The 23,892-nt window shown below is 52.7% G+C and overlaps 1 protein-coding gene across 2 annotated transcripts; it reads right to left on the reverse strand.

Moving 5' to 3' along the window:
* Positions 1-939: 939 nt before the first annotated feature.
* On the reverse strand, positions 940-22,707 carry Top1mt (DNA topoisomerase 1, mitochondrial). 2 transcript variants are annotated; one of them, NM_001355589.1, is made up of 14 exons: positions 22,560-22,707; positions 19,926-20,038; positions 18,199-18,320; positions 13,969-14,091; positions 13,194-13,378; positions 12,533-12,677; positions 11,729-11,872; positions 11,327-11,512; positions 10,160-10,228; positions 9,494-9,608; positions 7,922-8,049; positions 7,263-7,357; positions 1,591-1,737; positions 940-1,121 (listed from the first exon to the last, which is right to left on the reverse strand). In NM_001355589.1, the coding sequence occupies exons 1-14, from the start codon at positions 22,661-22,663 to the stop codon at positions 1,019-1,021; spliced, it is 1,779 nt and encodes a 592-aa protein (NP_001342518.1). In that variant the 5' UTR covers positions 22,664-22,707; the 3' UTR covers positions 940-1,018. The 2 variants fall into 2 exon arrangements, with proteins under 2 accessions (NP_001342518.1, NP_082680.1); NM_028404.3 differs by having other exon boundaries at positions 13,194-13,381.
* Positions 22,708-23,892: the final 1,185 nt, after the last annotated feature.

The raw sequence follows: 23,892 nt of genomic DNA on the forward strand, positions 1-23,892 counted from the left end.
GACAGGGGCTGCCACACCCATCAAAGAACATAAACGTAAAACATAAGAGGTCTTGAGAATGGGAGGATAGCCCAACTAAAGACAAAGTGGAGGAGTGCAGTGTGTACCAGGCCTTCGGAGAAGCCAAGCCTACATTGCTCTGGTCTCCTCCCTGGGGCTTGGGCCCTGGGCCCTGCATTGATGCCTTTACCTCCTGTATCCCATGGTTCCTTTTTCTTACTGTCCAAGCACAGTAAGGCCTGTTGGGGGGGGGGGGGGGGGGAGGGATGTGGAAGAACTGGATCCTGCTGGCTGAGTGCACCCTAGGCATGGAGGGTCACCCACACCCACACTTTCCTGGGGTCCTCTGGGCTTGTCATGGGGCTTGCATGGGAAGCCAGAACTTCACTTAAATTCCTGCAGTGGGGTACATAACTGGAGCAAAGCAGCAGCCAGGGCAGGCACGCCCAGGCAACAGTGCCCGAAAAGACTGTGACCCCAGAGGACACAGAAACTCAAGGAGCAGAACAAGACCTGGAAGAATACAAGGCTGCTAAACCAAGGCAGAAAGACATGAATCAGAGGCTATAGATGGCTGGAGGTATGTTCCGTGGTAACGTGTATGCATGGCTGGAGGTATGTTCCATGGTAACGTGTGTGCTTGCCATATTTGAGTCCTGGATTCCATCTTAAGCTTGGCTGAGGCAGGAAGTGAAAACTACCACTGGAAACTGTGCTAAGGACATCTGTAACCTTGTGTCGAGCTCAGGTATATGGTGATGGGTCCCAGCCACCCCAGCCTCCAGCCCCCCACCCCCTCCACCCCTGCTCTCTCCTCAAACAGAAACCTCACTCAGGGGGCTGGAAGCAGCTGGTGGGAGACTCAGGCCATGCTCAGGGTGTTTCCAAGGTCAGTCAGTGTTGTTGGGGCCTTTGTTCTAGGTCACAGTGACAAACACCTTCCCCCGACATTTTATTCTAGAAAAACCACAATACTGCTTCACAGTGAGAAAGAACATTTCAGCGGCAAAGAGGCTGCTTAGAATTCAAAGTCTTCACCTGCCTGGTTGAAGGCCCAGGCAAACCTCTCTCTCTGGGTCTTGTTGTAGATCTTCTCCACAGGCACTCCAAATCTCTTACACCTGGAGGTAACAACATCAGTTCTGAGTCCTGCCCTGCGGCCAAGGTGTGGAAAGAGGTAGTGGCCTCCGCACATCTGGGTGACCAAGATACCCAGTGCCACCTAGACCTGCTCTCCGGGGCATCACAACCCAATTGTATTCCTTCCCCACGTATCATGACATCCCTGGTATGGCCTAGCTAGCCACTGAGCAAGGCCCAACCCCCAGTGGGCAGACCAAGCACTCATGTGATTTAGTGCTCGCAGGGTCCTGGCAGTCCCAACCACCCCAAAGCTCAGAGGAAAGAGGTCTAAAGACAGGACTTGGACTCAGGAACAGAGTCATCAGGGCCATCCAGTTAGGTGGTCCCTGTCACAAGAAGTTGTGCCTAGCACAGGGCCAGATACAGGGCGGGGCACCTATGGGACTGTGCTGGGGCCTCCTAAAGCCCTCAGGTCACACACGGGGACAGTGGCCCCAGATCACACACCAGGCGATGCTGATCCTGGGGTCCAGATAGTTGAGCTTGGCGGTGCCCAGGGCCACCTGCTTATTCTCCTCCTTGTCTGTGGCCTTCGCGCACAATCGGGCCAGCTGTTCTTCCAGCTTTAACAATCGTCGCTGCTTCTGAAGGAAACTGTTGGAAGAGGGGATCCCTGTACCGGCTGCCGAGAGCAGACCCGCGTCACCACCACCTCCTCTGCCCCACCTTCACGTCCCTCCTGCAAATGGCCTCGTTAGCCTTCTCCAGGCATAAAGGGAGAGAAGTCCAGAGGGGTCAAAGCTGAGGCCAACCCGCACCACACCCAGGGAGGCTGCTGGCTCCATGGATGGAGGGAACCGTGCAATGCCAACAAGGGGGCGGGCAAGGCTAAGAACAGGCACAGGAACAGATGCCTCTATGACTCGAGAAGCTGTCCAGCCCTTATTCCTGTCTTCTTAAAGAAATTAATGGGGCTAGAGAGTTAGCTCAGCAGTTAAGAGCACTGGCTGCTCTTCCAGACAACCTGAGTTCAATGTCTAGCACCCACATGGCAATTCAGAACCGTCTGTAACTCCAGTATCAGGGGATTCAATGCCCTCCTTTGGCCTCCTCGGGCACCAGGCACATGCATGGTGCACAGACATACAAGCAGGTAAAAGACCCATAGAAATAAAATGATAAATAGATTTTTAAAAAAAGACTCATTAAAGAAAATACATTTTAAAACGAGGTCCCCCTTCCACCCTTCTCCTTACCCGCCCATGGCAACCTGCTACTGATCCCGCCACCACGTGGTACTCTGATCCCAACCCTAGGGACCAGTGCTGCAGACACAAATGTGGAAGAGTGGACAGGCATGGGAATGAGCTGCAAAAGGCTGGGCAGCAGGAGCCACAGCAGCCACCTGCTCAGTGACAGCCACGCTCCAGCAATGGCAGAGTCGCTGTCAAGAGCACAAGCAGAAAGGCCAGGAGGCCAAGTGTGACCCGTGGGCCACCGTATGCAGGGAAGGAGGCAGGAAGGAGCCTCGTGCCCCGCAGAGCACTTCAGGCGACACATGGGACATTTCGTAGCAGCTGTGCTGTGACAGCTGCACGCCTCACTGAATGCCCCCTGGACTAACTGACATCTGCAGCACGCCACTGTGAGAAGGCAGAGCTCCGCACCTCAGGAAGCTTGTCACAAGGAGAAAACTTCAGCCCTTAGGAACTATAGTCAGTCGGTCAGAAATGCTCAAGGACATTCCAGAAGCACAAAGGAGTGGGGGTGTCATGGACAGCTGGACACAAAGCCTTATCACCGACTGTTCCCGAAAAACAACAGAACTCACTGACTCAAGAAGGAATACGAAACCTAGACAGATCGATGTCAAGCAGAGTCCAAACTGATCACTAAAAGCTGCTCCCAAAGCAAAGCCCCCGTAAGGGCACCGCGGAGCCCTCCACCAAATGCCTACAGAGCCACCAGCACCAGGTCTCCAATAGAGGAGGGAAACACGTCCCAACTCATTTTCTGGAGCCAGCATTACTCTGATCAAACCAGACAAAGGCATCCCACCCTCTGGAAACAGAAGAGAAGCTGCAAAGGAACGGAAGCCCAATTCTGCATGAGATAAAGGGCAGAGATCACAGCCATGGGCATGCAACTGGAACAGGCGGACAAACCCCACCGTCATCTCAGAAAGGACACCTGACAGTCCCCAGCACCCATCATGGTCACACGTGTGCACACACAACCCTGCAAATCCCGGGAGAAGTATCCATGCAAGCACACAGTGACCACCATGCTGACGACTGAGACCAAAAGCTCTGTCTCTCAGGTTGGATGCAAGACACAGTGACACCACAGACTGTTAACGCTGCTCTGGTCTAGCCAAGTCAAAAAAAGGAAGCGGAAGATCCCCATGCCAAACAAGAATAACTGAGCAACTCCATGTGCACGGGTGGTGTGACTATCCACCTGCACACACTGTGGCAGAAGCAACCATTGAGAGCAGGAAACGAGGCCAACAGACCACCAGCAGCTGCATTGCCGTAAGTTAGGTGGTCACCCAGGGTGGGGCAAGTCACCAGAGCTAGGCTTGGCTAGCTACCCACAGGACAGCCCACAGGACAGGCTGGCCTATGGGTGGTGCCTGGAATTAGTATTTCACGAGGGTTCCTGCTATTCTTGCTCATTAGGCTCAATATGTTCCACAGACAGACAACATAGTTCATGCTGAGCCTGGATTTCCTTCTTAAAGTCTGGGTCTTGGCTCATGGGAAAGGGCTCAGAAACTTTCCAGATAGACGGGTGTCTTGCATATGTGGTCCCTCGAATGTCATCCCGTTTGTGGTGCCAAGAATAAAGGGAGCAAATCAAGAAGGAGCCTGAGTACACAGATGTTTTCTTCCCTTGTGAAAATTTCCCTTCACTGATCCTGCCTCCTTTGCTGCATGCTCAGCTCCCAGCATATGCTACACCCTCGGGCATCAACCCAGATGTGCCCCTGGGGATACACAGGGGTGACTCTGAAACACAATGGAAGTCCTATAGCAAAAGAAAGGTCAGAGCGTGGTGGCCAACACTCCTCTGTGCCCCTGGAGCCTGGACTCAAAGCAACATCTCAGTGGTAAGGAAGCAGCAGAGAAGATGAGCACGGGCTGCTCTTCCAGAGACTCAGACTTGATTCCAGACAACACAAGGCAGCTCACAACCATCTGTGACTCCAGTCCCCGAGGAGCTGATGCCCCCTGCTGGTCCCCTTGGGCATTCTGTACACATGCATACATGCAATCAAAACTTCCATACGCATAAAAATAAATATATAATTTTTAAAAATGATAGGGTAAGATGTCAAAATCACCTGGGGGCAGGAAGGGACTAGGTGTGGTGGCACATACCTTTCACGCCAGCACTCAAGAGGCAGAGGCATCAGATCTCTGTGAGTTCAAAGCCCCCGCCCAAAATAAAAAACCAACAAATAAAAGGAGAGATGAAAGACTCTACATCTAAGCACACGAGTGAAACTGGTGCACTGTGTAACACTTAGTCTTCACCGTCATAAGCACAGAGGGCTCAGCGCCATAAAAGGTGCAGGGATGGGGCTGGGGCAGTGTTAAAGGCCACAGATGTTTCTGTAGCCGGTGGGAGTGTTGGAACTGAAACCCTGAGTGTTAAGGTTTGAAAAGTCTTCCTAAGTATCCTGACCACGGTTTTGCCTCCTGGAAGCCTTGGGAGGAAACAGACTAGAGGAGGATCCGCTCAGAGCTCAGAGGTAGAGTCAGGTTGCTAGTGAGCTCTGGGGCTGGGCCACCTGGCACCCAAAGGCCGGGGACTCTGGACTGATACCCCTTTTCTGACTCTAACATGTTGAGGTGCAAAGGCTCAGGACTGGACTCAGCTCCAGACCACCTCTCTGGGGTCCTGAGTTCACAGATCTCCCAGTTGGTCCTGGTCCTGACCTAAACCTGGCATTGCCTGCCACAGCAGCTCTACCAACTTTGGGCACTCTGGAGTCCTAAGCTGAGCGCCTCTGCTGCCTGTCTGCTGGGAGCCTAACACTGGCCACCATGGGAAATCAGGAGTGGCAGCCTGTGTCCATTCCTAGCCCATGGATCCTGTAACTGCTGCCTCAGCACAAGGCCCACCAGATGGGACTCAGCCCTGGAGGACTCGATGCTGATGTCAGCCTCCTGCACGAGCAGTTTGCAGCCTCTGACAAAGAGCCTGATTACATCCTGCCTTCCCCTGGGGAGGCAGTGTGGCTGTCAGACACAGTCTGCTCCAAATGGGGCTGGCTACTGCCTAAGTGAGCAGGAGGAACTCCTGGACAGGGCACATGAGCCCTCTTCCCCAGGACACAGCCTGCATGTGAGTTTAAAGCCCCATCTGTGAAAACGTTCCTGTCCAGATGTGGCCTCTAGATGGGAAAGGGCACATCTGCAAGGCTGTGTTTACTGAACGTGAATGTGGATCCTGTATCAAGGTGTGTGTCGGGGGGCAAAAGGGGGAGGAAAGGACAATGGGTGACAGCTGTGAAATGCAGAAGGGACAGCACTGAGTGACAACCTCAAGGTACCATGGCAGCCTCAGAGAGGGGCTCCCACAGAATCCTGGACACAGCCCAGGTGCTCTGCCCGCTCTGCTCTGCCGTGGTCAATCTCAGCAATGAGCACAGTGTGCACTGAGCCCAAGAACTGTTATCGCTGGACCCAAGGTAGACTGGGGAACCCCTAACAAAGGTGGCCATGAACAACCCAAATATGAGCTAAAAAGCCTGTTCACACCTGCCTGGGAACACAACCCTTAGCTTTTCCTTGAAAAACTACAAATGTTTGCTGAGAGGTTAAGGAAGACTTAGTTTAAATTATATTGATTTTTTTTTTTTAAACATGAGCCCTCATGTAACCCAGGATGGCCCTGAGTTTGCTATGTAGCTGAGAGTGATCCAGGCTTCTGAGCCTCCTGATATACCCCGAGGGCTGGGGTTCCAGGTGCTTACAGACTGTATTGAGACTTGGTACTACATGGTGTGGCGCTTTCAAAATAACCAGCAAGCACAACACCACCCCTCAGTGCACGGGGGAGGTAGATTTCAAGTGTCGGCACGTAGCCACAACAGTCTTTAGAGAGAAAGACAGAGTTAGGTGTTAGACAGAGGTGGTACATGCCTATAATCTCAGTCCTCAGGAGGGCGAGGCAGGACCATGAGTTCGAGACCAGCCTAGGGTACACGATGAGACTTTGTCTCAAAGAAGAAAAGAAAAAAGTTGGCAGTCTCATTCCTCCTGATCCCCACACTCAGCCACCAGGATGGCCTGGGGTGGACCCAGGACACAGATGAACAGAACAAAAGCAAAGGCCATAAATGAAACCCACACCTGCAAACAACCGATTTCCAACACAGGGGCCAGGTGCACTTGGTAAGGACAGAAATGGTTGCGTGGCCCACAGTGCCAGAGAATCTGGTAGTCCCAGGAGTGAGGCTAAACCCTCAGACCCCAGATAAAAGTAAACTCAAGATGAACCGAAGACTACTGTGGGGCCAGAGAAAGGGTTAGGCACAACACAGCCAGAAATGACAGAAGAGAAACAAGACCCAGTGGGCTCACCGGGCAAGGCAGCCATGCCCATAAGCCCAGCATAGCTGCAGAGAAGCCTGAGGAAAGCTGGGGCGATGGGAGGGGATGCCGATGGGTACAGGATCTCTCTATGAAACTGGCCACACATCTCTCAGGACTGTGTATCTTGCTTTGTTTTGTTGTTTGCTTGGTTTTGATCATCTTTTTCTTTTTTTAGCTGGCCTGGAACCTACTATGTAGACTAGACTGGATCTGAACTCAGAGATCTGCCTGTTTCTGCCTCCATGAATGCTTAAAGCATGTCACTGTATCCAGCAGAACTGGGCACTTTGAAAGGGTAAACTGTGTGCCGTGAAAATTAGCTCCACCAACTGCTCAAAACAAAATCCAGGAAGAGCCGTAGGAGCCTGGGAGCCCTGCAAGCGGTGACCCTGCAGTGTGCAGCCGGCGTCAGAGGCTACGGCCACACCTTACACAGCTCTGTAATCATATTACTTCTGTGTATGAGGAATGAAGTTTTCAAAGATCGCAACAGAGAATCTCAAGGTCAAGGCTGACCAGAGCTCGGCCCTGGCCCCAGGGTCACGGCTTTCAGGGCAGCAGCCCCACACATACCTTTTGGGTTTGCTGTCCCCTCTCATTCTCAGGTCAGTCTCTGCTTTCTGCAGCTCTACCTGTGCCTCAGCCACCTGTGCCTTCTTTGTCTCAATCTGTGAAAAAGCAAACGCTTTCAGGACTGCTTCCATCCCCACCCAGACTTGTCCTGAGGACTTCCAACCATAGCTGTTAGCCCAACATTCCTGGGGGTGTGGGAGGTTATAGCAGATGGACTCCAGAGCCTCACAAAGGCTAGGTGAACTATGCCACCCGTGTCCTGGCCTTACATTCTGAAACAACTCAGATGACACAGCAGCCTAGAAGAAGGCCCCATGAAGCCACATGGGGCTGACCAGGAGCAGAGTGGAGACAAGAGACCTCTAGAGCCCAATGGTGCCACCCGTGCCAGCCACAGATTGATCCAGCATTCCCACTGCCCCGACCTCTTTCATAAACTAGAATACTGGCTGTGTCCTAGCAGGGAAATGAGAGGCAGCCAGAAGCTGGTTCCTCCCATGGCTGTCCAGGACATGGCCCTGTGTGATTCCAAGTCCCCGGCCCCAGCCTCCTACAGCACTATACCCAGTCCACATCCCTGCCCTCCATGAAATGCCCCAGAAGAGAAGGGAGGGAACCAGCCGGTATGGGGGGGACACTCACCACAGGCTCCAACTAACCTTTTTTTGAAGTGTCTGCATCGACTTCTCGAAGGTCTTGGGAACTGCTCTCTGATGGTTACAGAGGACTGCCACAGCCCGGTTCGCCCGGTTGTAAGCTAAGACTTTGCAGGTTACGCTGTCTTCCGCTGAGCAAAGACAAGGACAGCTGTCACTCTGCTGCAACCAGCTCTGATCCTCCCCACCCCCCTCCTATTCTTTGGTGGCACTGGCAATGGAGGCCAGGGCCTTGGCACGCTAAGCAAGTGTTGTACGCTGGACTACAACCTTGGCCCTAAAAGGACTCTCTGGACATGTTATAAATGTCCCTTCTTGGACACAAAATCCCAAGGAAGAAGTCAGTGACCTAAGATGTCCCACAAGCCAGGGACAACTGGGTTTAGCCACAGTAATGGCAGCACGGAATCCTCACTTTCTTGTGGGAGCTGAACTATGTCCTATTGGGGCAGAGACAGGAGCCCCAAAGCCATCCCAGGCCCAGCCATTTCCTTCTGGAACAGTGTAAGCTGGAAGCTCTAAGGCCCAAGGAAAGGCAAGGTAGTGTTGTCTGGACTTGTTTAGCCCAGGATCCTTTTAAGACCTCATGACTATCAACCCTGAGGCCCTGTGTTCTGTACACCCAGCTTTACTGAGCAAGGTTCTCACCAACTACATCCCTGAGAGACTGAATCCAGGTTCAGGTTCCCGAGCCACCCATCTGCATGGACTAGCTCCCACCCAAAGAATTCTAAGGCCAGGTGGCCATTCATACAAGATTTACAAAACCACACCTGGAAACAGGATCCTGAGGGTGTTTGTTTGTTTGTTTGTTTGTTCGTTTTTTCCAGGGCTGGGCCTGAAGGATGCTCTACTAGTAGCCCCTGCTTCTGGCTTCCTATGGCAAGCTCCTTTAAAAGGGTTCCTCCCTGCACTCCTGCCCCTAATGCATGAGAGATGTCTTCAGGGCCACACAGCTCACTGGCTCCAGGTCAGGCAGACTGGCTACCTGGGCTTGGTAGGGGAATAGCCCGGATTCAGCACTTAATGACACCGAGTCTTCACCCTGCCCTGACCAGAGAGTTCCTGAGCCCATGAGCCGCAGTATCTCCTTGAGGAAACCCTGCTTAGGGAGCAGTGTGGGCATAGGTGGTGGGCACTGGCCTTCATGCCTTTCTGGGCTCAGAGAAGCAGGTGTGGAGGGAGACCAAGGTCCCTGGATGGCAGTAAAGGAATGAAAGCTAAAGCTGAGAGGATTTGGGGGTACAGACGAGGTCAGGAGTGTAGGGGCGCAGAGGTCTGTTAGGAACCTCCAAAGTGACTGAGGAAGAGAGGCAAGGCCCTACCTAAAGGAGGAAGGGGAAGAACAGACTGTAGACCAGGGTCAGCAGCTACAAGGGGTGGAGCAGGAAGCAGGACACCTTCCTGCTGGGGGGCGAGTGAGGCCACCCCCACTCTGGGGTTGACCTCAAGCATTCTTCCATCAATAGGCTGCTGTGTCCAGTCCTAGCTCGGCTCATGCCTAGGGCCCACCAACGTGCAGCCCTTGGGCAGCTCCCATGCGGGTCTAGCCCTCAGGGACAAAGACCTACTCACCACGGGTCAGCACCCGCAGCTGCTCCTGCAGAGTGACAGAGGCATTGTAGGTCCGGAACACCTTGGCTGTCAGCCCTTCCATCAAGTCCTGCAAGTGCTTGTTCAGGCTGGAAGTCTGGGTACAGAGAGAAGAAAGGAGTCATGGAGACATGAGTTGCATGGGCTAGCCTCAGCTTCCGGAAGAGCATAAGGAAAGCTGCTTTAGCTGCTGGGTCAGAACAGAGAACACACTGGGTACAAAGACAAGCTAGACTAGACCCCCTAGTGCCCATCTGTGGTGGTTGGAATAAAAATGGCCCCCATAGGCCCACAGGGAATGGCACATTTAGGAGGTGTGGCCTTGCTGGAGTAGGCATGGCCTTGTTGGAGGAAGTGAGTCACTAGAGGGTGGGCTTCAAGGTCTCAGAAGCTCAAGTCTAAGCTCAGTGGCTTCCTGTCGCCTGTGGGTCCAGACCCAGAGCACTCAGCTCCTTCTCCAGCACTGTCTGCCTGCACGCTGCCATGTTTCCCACCAGGATGATAACAAACGAAACAAACCGCTCAACTATAAGCCAGGCTCAATTAAACGTCGTCCTCTATAAGAGTTGCTGCGGCCATAGTGTCTCTTTACGGCAATAGAAACCTTTAAGACCCCATCACTGCTTTGAAAACTATATGCATGCTTACGGTCAGTGCATCAAAGAGGTCATCCCTAGGGTCCTTGTCTTCCATGAAGTGCTGAAGGTTCTGGAACACCTGCCATGGAGAAGAGCAAAACTCGCAGCCACACGGAGACCCCCTGGAGCAGAAATGAGCTGAGCAGGAAAGGATGTCTCATCACACCGTGCACATCAACAGAGGGCTACAGAGAGATACATACACCAGGTCCTAGGAAGAGGTGGTGCCAGCACAGTGCCAGGCCTACCCTCTGGAACCTTTATGCTCACACCACTATCCTGCACGTGGTCACTCACTGCTAACTCATCCATGACCATGTGGTGAAAGCTGAAGCTGGCCGTTTGTGCCTCTACAGAGCCACTCAGTGATGCTAGCAGGCCACAGACTCCTGGTTCCCTCTTCTATCAGCAACACTGACGTCCACCCAGGTGACCCAGGGCGCTGTATTTGTGACCAAATCGGACACACCTAACATCACAGAGCCTCAGGAAAACAATCTCTCTCCCCTGCCCACTTTAGGAAGAAGGCCTTAAGTTCCTCCTGGCCAGGCCCAGATTACACTGGCCTCTCCTGGGTTTTAGCTTGCCCATCCTGCCAAGGGTGCCAAGGTGGCATCACATCCCCTTTGGAACCTTATAATGTGACCTTCTGTAGGAACAGAGCAGCCACACACAGGTGGAGCTGTCAAGATGGGGTCACACAGAGCACAGCGGCCTCAGGTTGACACTGTGTAAGACAGACCTCGCGGAAGCAGCTGTGTTCAGCGGAAGCAGGGCGTAAGGAGCAGCTGCATCAGGTCTCATGGGGCAGAAGCCAGGCCAGCGGGGAAGAGGTCTCACTAGGGGGAGTCAAAGCCAGGGCATGCGAGGAACCAGTGGAAGCAGGGACAGGCGAGAAACGGATTCTTCCCATGTTCCATGGGATCAGCATCCAAACCCTGGACTTCATGCCTCCTAAACCAAAACATTTATCACAGGGGTGTGTGTGTGTGTGTGTGTGTGTGTGTGTGTGTGTGTGTGTGTGACTGTATGTGTAAGCCCCTGGCTGTCACGCCTCCTCACACAGCCACAGGAGACACAGGGAGGTACACCAGGCCACCGCATATCACTGTGGCTCTGTTATGCTCTGACAGAGACCCCACTGTGAACACACGGTCCCTGAGGTGAGGGCACTCACGAGCTTCTCCACCGTCACGTGGTTCTTATAGCGGATGGAATCCTTTCCCAAGAAGTCCAGCTCTACAACGTGCTCCTGGCCACCTGCGGGCGCGTGCAGTCGGATGTGCTCCACACGGAGCGAGCAGCAGCCCACGGTGTCGGCCGTCTCGCCCTCTTCCTTCTCATTGCCTGTCCGCAGTGCCAGCTAGATCGGGGTAGACACTGGTCATGGCTGTGGTCTGTGGCATACGAGCACACTCATAAAACTCATATATACTCAGTGGCACACACACACACACACACAATCACAAAATCACACAACCACACAAAGCACACACATACTTATCTGATGGAGGCTCCAGCTCCAGGGAGAAGCCACCATTGTCCTGGCTGCCCCAACTCTCAAGGTCCCATGCTATACCTTATCAATAAAATAAAGGGCGACAGCCAGCTGTCTCTTCTTCATTTCTGGTGACTTCCAGTCAGCCTGATACTGGGCACGGATCTTGTCCACAACCCCCTTCAAGCGTCGCGCTACCTCATACTTCTGCCAATCCATCTCCCCCTAAGTAAAGACAACAAATGTTCCCACAAAGTGCAGAGCAGGTGACTGGACATTTCCCCACCTCAGGCATCCCAGGCAGGTTTAACTGGATGAGGGACGGGGGCAGCAGAGCCTGGCCTCAGAAAAATGTGAAGTGACTGTCTTAGGGTTTTACTGCTGTGAACAGAAACCATGACCAAGCCAACTCTTATAAGGACATTTAATTGGGGCTGGCTTACAGGTTGAGTCAATTATCATCAAGGCGGGAACATGGCAGCATCCAGGCAGGCATGGTGCAGGAGGAGCTGAGAGTTCTACATCTTCATCTGAAGGCTGCTAGCAGAATACTGACTTCCAGGCAGCTAGGATGAGGGTCTTAAAGCCCACACCCACAGTGACACACCTACTCCAACAAGGCCACACCATCTAATAGTGCCACTCCCTGGGCCAAGCATATTGAAACCATCACAGTGACGATTAACCCCACTTAGATTCCTGTTAGACTGCAACCACCGGACCCAGCTACTCTCAACTCTGGCTAGCTGATCCTGGCTAATCTCTGAAGGCTGAACTGAAGGGCTGAGGAGTCTCCCATGCCTGCCACCCTGGAACAACACAGAGGGGAGGGCCTGACACCTGCGCTCTGGGGCACAGAGCTTCCCTGGAAGGCCCTGCTCTCACCTTCGGCTTGGAGCTGGGGTTCAGTATGACATACTTGAAGGAGTTCTGGATGTGCTCCACCCAGGCAGCCAGCCACATGACTGTGTTATCTGAGCGTACCTCTTTCCACTGGTGACCGGCTGGGGGCTCAGGGATCTTGGAATCCCTGCGGTAAAACAGGGGGGACTTTCAGCACGCTCTAGACAGAGAGCTCTGCAGCCTCAGCTCACATACCCGGTGGCTGCTGCACAGCTGTCACTCGGGGTCACTGAAGTAGGGAGGTGACACAGGACGGACCAGAGGTAACAGCAACACAGCAGCATACAGCAAAGCCCACACCCAACGTGCCAGCACTCAGAAAGCCAAATGCTGAAAACGTAGAGGACACCTCCCATTGAGGGAACCTCAGCCCTGCTGAGCAAGACAAGTAGTTCTCCCAAGTGGAGAGACACCAGCCCAGCTGACCCAGAGCTCTGACAAGACCCGAGAGACATGGAAACAGAGCCCAGTGTCTTCGGGCACCCATCCAGGAAAGGGTCTCACCCCAAAAGAGCTAAGGACAAAAGTCACCCAGTAGGTAGCGGGGGCTAGACCCAGCCAGGGTCCAGTAGGTAGCCTGGGCTAGACCCAGCCAGGGTCCAATGCTCACCCACGAGAGCCTGGCAGGCTGACTCCCACATACCTGCTGCAGTTAATGACCACATCCTCTGGCATGACCCTCCTCTTCAACATCCCCATCTTGGGATGGTCACCTCGGCCACGGAACAAGCCGGGTGGTTCCGTCTTGAAATTGCCTATTTTTTCTCTGTGGCCATCTAAAACGCAATAGCCAAACTCCTGCTGCAGTTTCTCGGCCTCTTCCTTTAGCTTCTGAGTCAAAACAATATGTGGGCATTAGGAGAGAAGAAGCTAAAGTGAACCCCATTCCTGTGCTGACCATGGGTCCCTCCTGCTGCTGCTGGAGGCCTCAAGCCCCCACCTTTCCAGCAGGTGTGGGGAGCGCACCGCACAGGGCTCCCTTTGCCATGTAAGGTAGCCTTCAAGGTAGGAGGAAATGAGGCAGGTTCTGGAATCGCCTCAAACCCCCTGCAAAGAGATGACCAAGAACCAGTCAATTGAGAAAGAACTATGTAGCAGGCTCCCATTAAGTAGAGGGGAGACGTGAAAAGATTCACAGTAGATCCAGATCACCCCCACATTCCTGCCCTTGGGTTCTCTGCCACTCCTGACCTTTCAAATGGTAGTATACTTTCAAAGGTGTCCCAGGAAAATGGAATTATATCCCAGACACACTTTAATGGAGGGGGGTGTTACTTGAAATCACTCAGCACCTGCCGTGACGGCACCCAGAACCTGGTCCACCTACTAAGGCCACTCGGAGAGGAAGGCTCTATGAGGGGTGCCCTGCAGCTTGCACCCACCTGCTACCTCCCAGTTTCCCAGAACCCGCTGCCAACCTGCTTCTGCTCCCTGGGCAGGGTCCTGCGGGCCTCAGCTCTTTCCAGGAAGTGCTTATGGATCTCCGTGAAGTCACATTTGTCAAGGTGTGTGATGAGCCTCCTCTCCTCAGGTGTCATCTCCTGTCCCAAAACCAGCAACACGTGCTGAGTGTCCGCCCCACGGCACGGGGAGCCCACGCGTGGGGCCACAGCACAGGATCACCGTGACATACCACAAACACGGGACTGCCTGCACTCTGCCAAGAGGGCTAAGGCCATTCCACTAGCCCCTCGGCCTCTAACAACCAATGTACCGGGGGCCCATGTGTACAGTGGAGGAGCCCTGGGAATAAGCCATGTGGCCTCAGCTGGAAACAGCTCTCTCCTGGCCACATGGGAAAGCATGAACAGATGACAAGGGAGACCCGGGATGGACAGGGACAGCTGAGAGGAGAGCATGTGTCGTCTCAGCTTCAGGCTTGTGGCCCTAACTCACACCTTGAGCCTTACTCTGTCAGAAAATGACCAAATGAAATCCCCAAGTGAGCCCCTAAATCCACATCCTTCCCCTAAAGCAAGGCCTCCCATGTCCCCAAACCCAAAGAGTCCACTGACAGAGCGGCTGCTCCCAGGCAGGCTCCCAGTAACAGAACCACACTAGCCCCAGTCTCCAGCCAACAGTAATAGACTCTATTAGTATGAACCCAGATGGGGGTGGTGCAGGAGAGCCAAGGATACCTCTTCCTAAATATAATTTAACATTTCAGTAAGGAAAGAGGTAAAAATTCCTGACCCACTAGCTCCAATTCAGGATCCCGTCCTACGCAACTTATCCACGTTGGTCTGATGACGATTACACTCCAGGGACAATTAAAGAAGAAAGCGGTAAGGCACTGGATAGATTACAGCAAATTCACTCAACGGAATGCTAAAAATTAAATTAGAAGCCTATAAATGCTTCTCCAACAAAATAACCCGAGGCTGCGTCATTTCTCACTCCTGGAAGCTAGAAGGCGGCATTTCACTTGATCTCTGCAGAGGGTCCTTTCTCTGCTTCCATAGAGGGAGGAGACAGCGAGGTAACAGGGCCTGGCTGATCCCCTCCCACAAACACAGGGCAGGGGCCCCTCCTCACAGGCAGCCCCCCCCCCCCCGCCAGGGCCTGGATACCTCCAGGAGGTTCCACATGGTTTGTGAAGATTTATATTTATTTTGAACTGGGGTTAGGAGATGGGTGTGTGTGCACACGTACACGCACGTGCCTGCAGAATCCAGAAACATCAGACCCCCTGGAGCTGGAGTTACAGGTGGACGCTAGGATCGTAACTCCCGGAAGCTATACACTGAGCCATCTCTCTACCCCCCCCTCCCCCAGTACCACCTTTAACTACTGATGCAAAAGTCATTACACCCCGGGGAAGAGTTTTGGAGAGAATGGTTGAAATCACAGCAGATCAGAATTTGATGATTCCATTGCAATATGGAGAAACACACACACAGTAAAATGCTAATATTACTTGTTTGCACGCTGGTCATGACAGTGCAAAAATCAAAGTGAAAGACATGGATGCAGACATGGAGAGTGGCGGGGGGGGGGGGGGGCTCGGCAGCTGGTTTTCAACCTCCATTTCCTCACTACAGAAGCCACAGCCCTGCAACAGGTCCTGGCTCCCAGTCATCTGCAAAGCGCGTGAGGACATATGGGGACCAATACAGGGCCACCTTTTTCCTGCACAGCAGAGATCAGAGGAGATCATCGGGAGACAGGACCCAGCCTGCACAGCCACAGCTGCAGTCTGTTGGCCATCCTCTGGGTTGGGCCCCTTCCCTGCCCGCTTGGAGACACTGAGAACAGAACAGCCCACTTTTCCCCTCTGTACTAATAACTAAGGAACGCCAGACGGGAAGGAACACGCACTGGCTGGCTGGCTCCACCCGTGTGCCTGGATGCTTTTCAAGGCAGCAGTTGGTGAGAGTCACAGTGAGAGGCAGGATCAGGGACAGAGTCTTGCATGGGGGACAGACCACACTGTCCCCACAGCTGGTGCTGGACAGCCAGGGATCCATGAGTGAGAATGTCTAGTCAGCTTCAGCTTAAACCACAAGCTGTAAGGCCCCTGATGCTATACCTAAATGCACGCACATGCTAAACATAAAACCAACAACTGTGAATGTCCTAGGAAAACACAAAGGAGAATGCCTTTGTGACCGTCGGTGAGTCAAAGACTTCTCAGACACATAACAGCAATGGCACTACCATTACCAAGAAAGTGCCAGCTTTCACATCAGAGCGCAAACTCCCAAGCACACTAACGAAAATAAAAATGGAAGCTGGCGGGATGGCTCAATGGTTAAGAGCACTGGCTGTACTTGCAGAGGACCCAAGTTCAACTCCCAGCACCTACAGAGAGCTCACAAACCATCTGTAACTCCAATTCCAGGGAATCCCCAGGCACCAGGCATGGATGTGGCACACACACACACACACACACACACACGCAGGCAAAACACACATATGCATAAAATAAAAATAGATTTTTAAAAAAAAATTAAAATAGAAGCCAAAATTTTAGCAAGTCATATTTCTGATTAAAATTGTAATAGGGAGAAAGAGGTGATGTGCATCCTTATAGTCTTAGCACTTGGGAGGCAGTGGAAGAGGGTGGAAGCTCATGGTTAGTCTCAGCTATGTAACAAGTCAGAGTCCACCCTTGTCTCAATAAATAAACAGGACGAAAGAGGTGTTCCAGCAGCTAAGAGGGTCGCTGGCACTGCTCCTGCAGAGGATCTGAGTGCCCCACACCCATGGCAGGTGGCTCACAAAAGCCTGTACCTCCAACTTCAGGGTATCCAGAGCCCTCATCTGGCCTCTTCAGACAGCAGACACACACACGGTGCACGTACACACAGGCAGGGAAACAATCATACGTGATAATGTTATTTTCTGAAGATCTCTCTTGCCTTCGAAGGTTTGAACTTTTGCCAGAATGTGCAACCAAGTTAATAACATGCTCTGGAATCATTTAAAACTATGTACTCGGGGCTGGAGAGATGGCTCAGTGGGTAAGAGCACTGGCTGCTTCCCTAGGGACCTGGGTTCAATTCCCAGCACCCACACGGCAGTCTACCACTGTCTGCAACTCCAGTTCTGGGGGATCCATCGCACTAGGCATGTGCATGGTGCACATATCTGTGCATGCAGGCAAAATAGCCATATACATTTTTTTAAAAGTCTAAGTACTTAACCTGCTGTTACTGTGTGCTCGGTCTGTTTGTTTAACCTGCCTTTAAAAGAATACCTTACCCTACCTTCAGCTTTTATAACCCAAGATAATGTATACCTTTAATCGTAAGCTATGTACTCTGACATGCCCTCGACCTACAATAATGTGTTTTGTCTGTAACTGTTCAATCAATATAGAACAAAGTACTATATTTGCTAAGGGACAGACACAGGCACAACAAACAGGTTACATACCACAAACTATAGACAGGCAGAAGACATAGGGAGAGAAGTGGAGAATTCAAATGTGGGCTAGCTCTTGGTCAAACCACACAATGAGGAAGTCTCTTTTATGCAATCATATTCATTAAAAGAAAGAAACAAGCCAGGAGGTGGGGGCATGCCTTTAATCCCAGCATTCAGGAGGCAGAGGCAGGTGGATCGCTGAGTTCAAGGCCAGCCTGGTCTACAAAGGGAGTTCTAGAATAGACGGAGCTACAAAGAGAAACCTTGTGGGGGGGGGGAGAAAGAAAGAGAGAGAGGGAGGGAGGGAGGGAGGGAGGGAGGGAGGGAGGGAGGGAGGAAGGAAGGAAGGAAGGAAGGAAGGAAGGAAGGAAGGAAGGAAGGAAGGAAGGAAGGAAGGAAGGAAAATTCCAATGACAAACAGTATAGGAAAAGATGCTCAATTCTGTCAGTCACTGGAGAAATGCTATGTATAGCATTTCTATAGGCTTGTAGTTGCTAGATCAAGATGTGAAGATCAGACCAGGCTCACACAAACCATGTTTTTAAAAACAAAGGAAAGAGAGAAACCTTACACAATACTCTCACCTCCATACCACGTGCTTATTTTCATGGGGCAGAAAATACCCTCCGGACTGCTCCAGCCTCCCACTCTGAGCGCTGGATACTGTTAGTGGAGCCCTCAGGGAGAAGGTCACCCCAGGCTACTATCTTGGATGCAGCCATGCTGGGCAAACGCTGGCCACCGCAAGGGCTGCTGCTGGGGCCGCTGAGAAACACACCTTCCGCCAGTCACTGAAGAAGTTCCTCCGAAAGACTTCCTTGCTCGTACACTCAAGATGCAGCATTTTCCCATAGAAGGTAGCGACCTCCTCCGCTGCCAAGCTCAGCTTCAGCGGTTTGCCTGTAGATAGCACACACGAGTGGCTGAGGGATGGCCTCAGGTCCCATCCAGGGGACACAACCTCCCGCTTTAGTATACGGTATACTCCTGAGTTAAAAATGACCAGCCCCTGGGCGAGGTAAGGGCCACACGATCCCAGGAACACCACTCTGGGGTTTGTAACAGTGCCAGCCACTGACTCCTTCATCACGTCCATTCTTGCTACCAAGTTTGTATTATGTGAAAAAGCAACACACGTAGCACATTATTATTGTACCTTTCATCTTTATGTGGGTCCCAGGGATCAAACTCGGTCACCAGGCTGAGGTTTTCCTCGTGGAACCATACCAATGGTCCAAAAAAACAAAACCCACATTTAAATTTTTTTTTCATCTTATTGCAGTTCTGGGGATGAACACAGGGCCTCGTGCACACCAGAAAAGCACTCTACCACAGCTATACCCTTGGCCCTAACATGTGTAATTTGGAAACACAAATTCCCACATAGAAAAGTACAGGCACGAAATAGAAGTTTACACATCACAGTGTGGGAAATGTGGACCACTGGAGGCTAACCCTCCATGCTCAGTGACTTAGTGCACAGGAGCCTAGACAGAACACCAGGTGGATACCAAGGCTACTCCTGAGAGATGTCTCTCAACCAAATGTCTGAAGAGTTCCAGGACAGGAATTTCAGAACAAGCGTGTGCGGGTAAAGGGTTTGCCAGATGACAGCCTGGATCTGATCGTGGAACCCACGTAAAATACAATGGAAAAAAGAAAACTGACTCTGCAAAGATGTCCTCTGACTTCCACAGTGCACCATGGCACATGCGCCAGAGGTCACATCATGGGTACGTATGGGCCCAGCATGTGTGTACACAATAGCAAGGCAAAGGCAAATAAATCTATCTGAGTTCGAGACCAACCTGGTCTACACAATGAGTTCCAGGACAGCCAGGGCTATGTAGGCAGACCCTGTCTCAAAAAATAAAAACTAAAAATATTTTAAAAGGAAAGGAAGGGAGGGAGGGAGACAGTGGTCTAGGTCTGGTAGCCCATACCTTTAATCCCAGCACTTGGAGACAGAGGCAGGTACATATCTATGAGTTCAAGGTCAGTGTGGTCTGCATCAAGAGTTTCAGGCCAGCCAGGACTATGGAGCGAGACCCTGTCTCAAAACACCAAAAACAACCAACAAACAGGACCAGGACACACACGCATACACTGTATCTCCTCTACCACCTCTTGCCAGGAGTGTACAGAGGAGAGCCTGGGAGACCAAAGCAGCTCACCCAAACCTGGGCAAGTCTGGACACAATTCGTGTCCCTGAAGCACAAATCTGTGTCTCTCCTTCCTTGTAGCAGCCTGCCAATGGTCATCTACACACACACACACACACACACACACACACACACACACAGAGTTTCTGGGGCACTCCAGTGTTGACCCCTGCTATCCGCCAGTCCGTCAGGAACTTCTGAACCCCAGGCAGGGAAGAGGACTTTGCACCCCATGCTGGGAAGGTCAGCAAGCCTTCTCAGCATACAAACCATGTACTGAACGAAATCAGCCCAAAGCACTAGGCAGCCCAATCACGGGAGTACACACCCCCTGGTCCTCACCATCGTAGAGGAAGTGCACTCCGTCAGGAAGGGGCTCGTAGGCTGGGGTGAAGTACGGGCCCTTGTGCTCCAGCTGCCTCCACTTCACACTGCTCTTGCTCGTTTCTTCCCACCTGAAAAGACAGGAGAGCACCTACGTGGAGCACGGCACTCACATCAGGCCTCTGGCCTATTACCTAGGAGGAAGATAATGCCTGAAAGGGGGCGGGGCTCAAAAAGCTGTCAGGCTGCCATTCTCCAGTGCGCATCTGCCAGGGTACAAACTCGGGGGCCCCAGCTGAGTAGAAGCGGGGGTGGGGTGGGGGGACAGTGCCCTTTTCTGAGGCTCAAGGGATCTCTAGCTTCATCCCTCTGAAATCTCTTCCCAGGCGTAGCCATCACACCTGGTAACTAAGAGTGGCTGGTATAGGTAGCCCCGCCTGTGAGGAACAAGGAGATGGAAGACATGACTCTAACAATGCACAGGGAAGCAGAGAGGTAAGGAAAGCAAGGGCAGGGACAGAGGCAGGACACCTCAGGGACTTTTGAAGAAGGGACGGCCATTGGGTGTGACCTAACTCTGCCGGCACCAACACAGCATACCCTGGCTGGCTCTCTGCAAGGTCCGCGCAGTTTGTCTCCCGATCCTCCCAACACAGGGCATCCTCTCCCAGGCTAGGCCCACTCTGGAGCCAGTAGGGCACAGCCCAGCATGAGGCCACAACCTAACTACATGAACTCTCCTGGCCTGTTCATCTGAGTCTGTCCTAGGCCAGCACTGCACCAGGGCCTGGGACGCAGACACCAAGGTAATCGGGATACTGAGATCCTGGGAGAGGGCTGGACAGGGCATGGGTGGTTTCTTAGCAGTAAGGACTCGGCTATCAGAACGGACACATGAGCAATCCCAGGGGCGCATCAGGCAGGAAGGGAGGAGGAAGACTCAGACATGAGCCTTCCTACAACCTGGGTGAGGGTTTTCCAGGCACATGCTGGGCTTCCAGGCAGCCATCCTGGTGGGCCTTGTTGGCTCAACTCTGTATCCTGTGAGAGGCAAGAGGCCTACTGGTTTGAGGAAAGAAAGGATCAGGAAAATAAAGAGCATGTTACTTTTGTTTGTTGTGTAGCCCAAACTGACCTCAAACTTGACGCACTCTTGCCTCAGCCTCCAAAGTGCTGGGATTATAAGTATAAACTATCATGTCTGGTTTGACTTTTTTTTTTTTTTAATTTTCGAGACAGGGTTTCTCTGTGTAGCCCTGGCTGTCCTGGAACTCACTCTGTAGACCAGGCTGGCCTTGAACTCAGAAATCTGCCTGCCTCTGCCTCCCAGTGCTGGGATTAAAGGCGTGCAGCACCGCTGCCCCGAGACAAATAGTTTTTTAAAGGGCCTTTCTCGCTCTTCCTGCAAAGAAGGGACCAGGTGTGGTGGAGCTACAATGCCTGAAAGTGAGCATAGGTGGGGAGGTCAGGGGACAAGGGACCATGTCCTGAGCCAGTAAACAATTCCAGGTGTGCCCTCAGAAAGTAAGGAGCGGGCCGGGCTTCATAAACAGAGCAGCTCTTGCAAAGTAGCCAGAACTTGGATGCCTGAGGGGTGTGAGGGGTGAGAGGTGTCCCATGAACCATGCAGGAGGGAAAAAGAGAAAAGTGGTGGCCAAAGGTTCCCAGAGATAGGGGTTTAAATCCCATTCCGCTTCTCATGTGGGTCTAGGTGGGGAACAGTTCGGTGGCTGCATGCAGAAGTGCTTCGTGACACGACTCAGGCAGCTTTCCTCCAACATTCAGCCCAATTCGATGTCATAAAATGTGGACAAGCACCTCAGAACCTACACTGAGCGGCAAGCTCATTACCCAAACTGCTAGGCGAAGTCTACGGCCATCCCCATTTCACAGACAAGGACACTGAGATTGGGGCTATAAACAACTACTGTGGCGTGGCGTGGCGTGGGTGACATTCCTTTGTCCCACTGGAGAAGAGTATCAAGGAAGTTACCCCGATGTCCTGCTGTGAAGCCCTGTGTCTTCTCCTAGAGGCCACAACTCAGCCCCATTTGGAGAGTCAGGACAGCCCTGTCTTTCCCCTGGAATTTCTAGAGCCTAAGAGCTTAGCTGCCCCAGTCCGGGGCTGAGCTATCAAAAGCAGGTCAGCAGGTCAGCTGTAATGGCTGGCCCTGGAAGGGCTGTCTTCGCTGTGAACCCACCCACCACTCGGGCGATTAGACCAGGACATCCCCGCTCCCCAAGTGCTGTGAGCAACAATCCCACAACCCAGAGCTGGGCGCTTCCGGGAACCTCAGTACACGAGGGAAAGGTTGAAAAATCAGAATCTCACATATAATCTCAGCCTGGACAGCCATCCCAACCCCTAGGAAGTCCCTCGGGGCAGGCTGGTGACGTAAGGTAGGTATTGAAAGCTAAGGCCACGTGACAAAGAGTGTAAGAATCGTGGAGTGGGCCTGAGACCAATCAGGGAATCTGGGAACCACACTCCAAAGGGACCTCCTCCAAACCAAACGCGGCAGCCTGGAGGCCCAGACCCAATTACATGGGTGACCGATTTTTCCCAATGTGTCCGGTGTGGCCCGGCACAGGAGCAGGATTAGGCAAGTCACTGAGCCCTGTCTCGCCTGAGCTCCGTCCCACCCGCCTTACCCGGCTCTGTTCGCCTTCGCGACCCGGGACACCTGACAGGAAGGGACGCGGCAGGGGACATGCTGGAAACGCCGGCACAGGGCTCTGAGCCACAGCAGCAGCATGCGTGTGCGTGCATGCGTGGGCTCTGCCCGCTTTCCGAGGCCACGCCCTTCTGACAGAGCTCCGCCCCCACACGTCCAGGAGTCCCGCCCTGCCCGCCCACCTTGGGAAGGCGTCCCCAGCCAGGGCCGAGCATTGCCCCTCTCCCAGCGCTTCTACCTGCCATGGCAACCTGAGGAAGTCATGAGTAGACACACTTGGTCAGAGGGCCCTATCTACCCATCTAAGTGGCAAAACACCGAGTACCCACACCTCCAGGAGGACGCAGTTGCAGACACCAGCTGCCCTGCTCAAAGCAACTTCCTCTAGGCGACTGACCAACAGCACTGGAAGTCCTGCAAAAACTGCTGTTGCCTAGGCTCGCCGCCAAGAGACCAGGGCCATAAGCCATAGGCTCCCCCCTTCAACACATTCAGATCTGAAGACATGTGTACCAAGATCTCAAGACATTTGTACCAAGCAACAAAAATCTCCTAATCCGCGGACAGCTGCTCCCCGAGCCAGCAGCAGGCAGCCTTGGTATTTCCACTGAAACAGCACACAGGCCTGCAAGAAAGTGGTGAACAGGAAAGGTAAAAAATGAGACGGAGACCAGCAAGAAAGAGCTAGCCTATCCTGTAGGTCCCGCCCACGGTTACCAACTCACTGGATTCCTACTGACATCTAGCGGCCCGAGGCAGGAACAGAGCCGGGGAGAGGCTAGTGGGCCCCCTGCTGGACACGGCCAGTACTACAAAAAGTTTGCTGAGTATGATCAACAGACCAGCAAGACTTTGGGCATTCCAGGTCTGTAGCTGGCTGTCCAGGACCCTTGTACCCTTGAAGACCAGCTGGAGTTGTGACAGTTGGGGAGCATGGCCTCACAGCGTTCATATCCTCATAGCAGGTAAAAGGAGCCCTGTTTGCAACTGAGACCAGGCTTGAGGAAGAATTTCAGGTAGATGATGATGAATGCTGGAGCTGACAGTCAGACCTCCTGAGCCCAAAGTCCGTCATAAGGCTGTTCTGTGACAGCAGTGTCCACTCACACGTCGTAGCCGCCAACAGAGAGCTGGAGGGTGGGGAGGGCTTCATTGTGTAGAAGCCACAATTCAGGATAAGCAGGGGCATTTGACTTCAATACAAACTCAATGCAACCATCTCATTACGAGTAACATACAAGCGTTTTCACGTCGCTTTCCTCAACTTGATGGGCTACAATGGCCTGTGTCTGCCTGTGGGAGTCCACCAT

The sequence above is a fragment of the Mus musculus genome, chromosome 15, assembly GCF_000001635.26.
Source record: "Mus musculus strain C57BL/6J chromosome 15, GRCm38.p6 C57BL/6J".
Classification (NCBI taxonomy): domain Eukaryota; kingdom Metazoa; phylum Chordata; class Mammalia; order Rodentia; family Muridae; genus Mus; species Mus musculus.